Source organism: Eschscholzia californica, unplaced genomic scaffold, assembly GCF_041429995.1.
Source record: "Eschscholzia californica isolate CP2 unplaced genomic scaffold, dmEscCali1.0.p SCAF_4, whole genome shotgun sequence".
NCBI lineage: Eukaryota > Viridiplantae > Streptophyta > Magnoliopsida > Ranunculales > Papaveraceae > Eschscholzia > Eschscholzia californica.
The window spans coordinates 44890008-44895459 of NW_028238461.1; the positions used below are offsets into that span (position 1 = coordinate 44890008).

At 36.4% G+C, this 5452-nt stretch overlaps 1 protein-coding gene across 1 annotated transcript; it reads right to left on the reverse strand.

The window, feature by feature from the left end:
• Positions 1-546: 546 nt before the first annotated feature.
• On the reverse strand, positions 547-4307 carry LOC147545065 (cyclin-D4-2-like). The gene is made up of 6 exons (XM_086636793.1): positions 3582-4307; positions 3090-3176; positions 2893-2991; positions 2434-2635; positions 2206-2333; positions 547-1308 (listed from the first exon to the last, which is right to left on the reverse strand). Exons 1-6 carry the CDS (start codon positions 3921-3923, stop codon positions 1078-1080), a joined length of 1089 nt encoding a protein of 362 aa, XP_086492919.1. The 5' UTR covers positions 3924-4307; the 3' UTR covers positions 547-1077.
• Between the last annotated feature and the right edge of the window lie 1145 nt (positions 4308-5452).

The following is a 5452-nucleotide window of genomic DNA, read 5'->3' on the forward strand; positions in this document are numbered from 1 at the left end:
AACCAGTTTGGATCAGATTAATCAATTCAGATACTAAATGTACACCCCTGCTCTAAACCTGTCGTGATGGAGGTACAAGAACTCCAGGTTCTCTTACAAGAACTTGCCTCTCTCTCTCTCTCTCTCAGGTTGAGTTGTTTTTTGGTGAGCTAGTAGTCTTTAGAAGCGAAAACAGAATTAACCCTTTATCACATAAAAGTGAGAGAGTGTGCAGCAAACCCCAGATTCCTAGCAGACACACAATCAAACAAATATGTGATGACAGATTGCCACCTGAATACTTATTAAAGAAAGAAGCTATTCAAAGTTTTTTTTTTTTTTTTTGATGAAAGAAGCTATTCAAAGTTAATGGCATATAGTATTAATTCCATAATATTGTACCCACAAAGATGAAAATTTAAACAAAAAAATCAAATAAAATAAAACAAAGATTCTCCCTATTTATCCTGATTTCACTATTTGGGTGCTCTCCCTTTTTCTTCCTCAAGGAAATGAGTTTTTTTTTTCTTCCAAATTTCATAGAAGTAAAGAAAAGAACACTAAAAATTGAAAAGAAAAAACTAGAATGAGATAAAAAACCCTAAAACCATCAAATGGCAAATGTTCCCCCAATCTCACCCACACAATTTGCTTTCCCTTGCTTCTTTTGGAATGAAGCTTACAACAAACTATATTCTTCCAAACAGTTTTCAAAATATTTCTACTCTCTCCTATGGATGCTCAAAATGCAACTCCATTCACCCTAAAAAGCACTAGAACAACGGGTGAACTCACTTTTTTTGAGTGGTAACATATGTCTCTCCACCGGAGAAACCAGAGTTCGAATCTTTCCGTTTGAAAAATAAGTACTAGAACTGTTGACACCAATCCCCACAATTTATTCTTCTGTTCTAATTTTATCTTTCTTTTTTATTGGGTTTTTTGGCTAATCCAAATCTAACCTATCTTTTCCTTACATATGTTCACAATCACACCAAATTTCAAACAAAGTAAACGCTGAAACGATTTTTGGTTAGAAATGAAAACCCACTACTTGCCTCGCTATAGATGATAAAACTATATCTCTGATAACTTGAACTATACTTCTGTTGGCTTGTTTAATCTCCTTCTTTTAGCATTTGGACTTGAATGCGACGAATTTCCACATGTCTCGCCTGTTGATCCATCAGTTTTATAGCTCAAACATGCAGCATCAAGGACCCCAATTGGACTCCGAGGCACAGACTGTACTGAAGAACCAGTCCCAACTTTAGTAGATTCCTTAATCGACATATCTTTGATTACTTGTACGCATTTCAGAACTTTTCCCTGCAAACCCATACAGGAAAACAAACAAAACTCATAAATTTATCAACTTGGTCACAAGAACTAGATCAGAAGAGTAACACTTTATGGACCACCCTAAAAAACCAATGAACTTAGATCCGGCTCTACCCAAACTTTTCTGCTTCACCCAACATTACCCACTTGTCCGACTGTTGCTGAGCAGTTTTTGGATATCAAACGGGACCTCCCCAGATGGTAATTTTAATGTGGCCGATTTGTTATAGTGCCTGAACAAGATGCCTGACTTGGACTTGGGCACTACCTGGCTAGCAATTAGACAAATTTCATTTTTCACATCTTCTTTTCGCACATTTCAGGAATCAGGAGGTGGTAACTCGGCACAAGAGCCACTAGACTAGTGTCAGACGACTGTTCGGGCACAATATACTTTTCTCAGAAAAAGAGCTACATTCACTTAAAGGCTGACCCAGATCTTACTTAATGCTTTGATGTCACAGTCTGCACCTTTGGTTTTAAATCATGCAGATTTTCAACAAACAGGCGATAAAAGTACGAGGGTCAGGAAGATGCTACATCAGATTCTAGGTTAATGATGAGGACCAGCAACCAAAGAGTTTCCCTTTTAAAGTAAATTAGGAATTAAAAGTTAATTAGAATTAGGAAATCAGTGTTTCTCTTGATTTAGGAAGGCTTGTGGCAGCCGATTCCCTGTAATTGTTTTTCTTAATTGAAGTTTAATAAATCTTGGTTACATAAATTTCCTTCGCCTTCTACTCTTAATTGATACTCATGATCGTTTTCCATTGCTTCTACTTATTGTTCTCAAGTTTATTCAGCTTCCCCATTGCCTATATTAGTCTGACTCACTAAGAATCAAGGTTAAGAAACATTTCTCAGAAGAAAGAGTTATGGTTTTACCTTTTCTACATATTGGGTGAAAGATGATACAGACTTGTCAAAATCCAACATTGCTTGGTTTTCTCCTAATACAGATATAGCAACAGATGCAGCAATTTCAGAAGCTCTGAATTCCAAGAACTCAATTCCTGCATTAATAATCACCAACAATAGAAGTTCAGACCCTTTCCTAACTCTTTCTAGATTTGTGATTTATCATCACATTACAAATAGAACTAATTAACAAACCTTTAATTGTGCTTAATATGAGTTGAGCTGATCGCTCGATCGATGAATTTGGTGGAGGTTGATCATTGTTGATCTTGAAAAGGAAATAATCTACCATGGAGAAAGGAGTAATTGATCGCATTCTCCACTTTAAAGTGCTAAGAACAAGAAGTTCCATTCTTTGAATTGTTTTAGCTTCAAAGATAAATTTGGATTCACAAATCTGATCATAAACCCATTTATATTATCAGGACAATCCGATATAGATAGAAAGAAAGCAATTTTTCATCAATTCAATAACATATACTGGTTTTTGGTTAAGTTTGTGGTCATCCAACTCAAAACCAATTGGCAATGAGTGAGTGGGGAGGACCAAGACATTATTTTCTTGGTTGTCCGAGTGCCCATTCCCAATGTGGGACTATTGCCATAGTTTTGAAACTAATACTATTATCTAATTTGACATGATTGTTTCTTCACCTGTAAATCTAAAGACAATGGAACTTCATTTTCCTCCATTTTGGCTGCTATAGATAAACAAGCTACAGCTAGTAACTGCATCATCCAAACTTTTCCTCTCTACAGATGGGAAGACATTATGAACATCAAAACAAGAAAGAGCTAGAGATGGAGAAAGTTGACAAATTTGTGCAGCTACTTGAATGTCAATTACTTACAGGAAGTTCATAGGCTGAAAGAAATCGATCCAAATAATTTACAGCTAAATACGCAGTCAATGGTGCAAACATATAATGTGCATGAACCTGCAAATTCAATTTCACAAACCACATCAAGTTGACAAGAATGTCTAGATGAATTAGAGAAGATCAAATCCAATTGAAATTACATCAAAATAGTTAAAGACAATCAAATCTGAGAGAGCAGTAAGATCACCTTCAGAATCAGAGAACAAATCACCAAAAATAATGAAGAAAATGAGATCAAACTAGACCTCATTTAGAATTTGAAGAAAAAACCCAAACTTGATATAACAAAGTAAATCAAGTGAATTACACAAACATCATTGAAGCAGACATAGAAAGATCAGGATCATGTCAATTAACACTAAACAAAATACCCATTTAAGAAAATCAACGAACCAATTAAGAATGAAATACACCATTTCTGGAAAAACCCATAAATATCAAGATCAGAAGCTTAAAACCCACCTTTCTAATCCAATCAACAGCTTCCCTTCTAACCCCAATATCCAAGTCCCCCTTTCTCAGTCTCTTCAAGTAATCATCTCTTGGTGCATGATCGGATTCTCTCTCTACCATTAAAACCATACATTCATTACTCAGTAAAGAAAACCCCATCGAAGAAAAACCCCCACTATTGAAAAAGGTCTGGTTTTGATTATCAGTTTGATGGGGTTTTTCCTCACAAACTTCTCTATCAGAACCATCATCATTTATAAACCCATATTCAGATTCCTCAAAACACATAAGACTGAGGTTAGCTTCACCACATAGAAGACTAGATGCTGCAAAATCAAAACTGGGTGCCATTGCTGAAGGTCTCTCTCTCCCTCAATCTACTTATCCCCTCCCCACAAAAAATCTCATCAAATAGAGAAGACCCAAGTCAGATTTTCGTCCCAAATGAAGCTGAAATTTTTTCTAGAGACAAGAGACAGTAAAGAGAGGTAGAGAGAGAGAAAGGGATGGGAAAGAGGGTCTCGAAGGACAGGCATCAATGGATGGGTTATGTAGAGATGGAATCATATTTTAGGGCAAAGGAGAGATTCGGAAGAAAAGGGTAATGGAGGATCTAGAGAGACAATTTGAGAAAATTTTGGGTCTGAAAAGAGAATACTAGTCGAGAGAGAAAAATGCTGAGTTTTTCCCGATTTTTAAGTTTTAAGTGGACTGTTTTTTTTAAAAGGGATTTTCTTGCTGCAATGAATATAAGGATGTTTTATAAACAATGCCCGAAGGTGTTAAAACAATCTCGCTAAAGACAGTCCCTGATATGAGTAAAGACAGTGGCTGATCTATGTGGAGGCGATGGTATAGCCTCACCTCACCTCCACAAAAGTCGAATAGAAGTTAGATCTAGCCCCTTGAAAGGACTAAATAATGTAACGTTCCTAAACAAACATGGAATCTGTTGTAGCTCAGATGGTAAGAGCTATAGTGTAATTTCGGCTTCTAAACAGACATCACGAGTTTGAGTCCGTCAACTACATTTTATCAATGTTTGTTTTCCAAGTCAGTTCCTAACTGATTAACCAGTCTACTCCTCCTGAGGAAGTGAACTGGAATTTTATTTGGTCTATTCCCACCATCCCTCGCATTCAGCTCTTCATTTGGAAAATTTGCACTAAAGTGCTTCCAGTTCGTCAGCGGATAGGTAAGTATATTGGTGATATGTTTAAGTGTCCAAATTGTTTAGAAATAGAAACTATTGAACATGCTCTTTTGTACTGCCCCCTTGCGAAAAATATTTGGTTTCATTTTAACATTATCTCGACTAATATCCCCTGTCTATCTGAATGGATACTTTCGTGGCAGAATCCGAATCAACTTAGTTGTACCGCGGATAATACACATTTTGTTACAATTTTATGGCACATATGGAAAACCAGGTGTGATCACTGCTTTCAGCAAACCTTATACAATGTTAACACTATTTTAGATCTTATTAAAACTTTTCCCAGGATTAATCCTGCTCAGTTAAAGGCTCGCCCTGCGACTGTAGCCAGATGGAAACCTCATTCTCATCCATTCATTAAAATAAACGTTGATGCATTTTTTGTTAATGTTGAACAACTCATCGGTACCAGTTTCATAGTACATGACTCTCAATCAAAATTTGTATTTGCTAGCGTGCATACAGCTAGAGCCAGGAACAGTGAGGAAAGTGAGGCATTAGTCATTCTCAACAGTCTTATTTGGATTAAAGAAAATAACCACATGCAGGTCATAATTGAAAGCGACAACATCAACTTGATCAAACACCTTAATAACCCCAGGCATCAAGTGCAATGACAATCTTTGGCACATATTCGCAGTATAAGAAACATCAAGCGTGACAT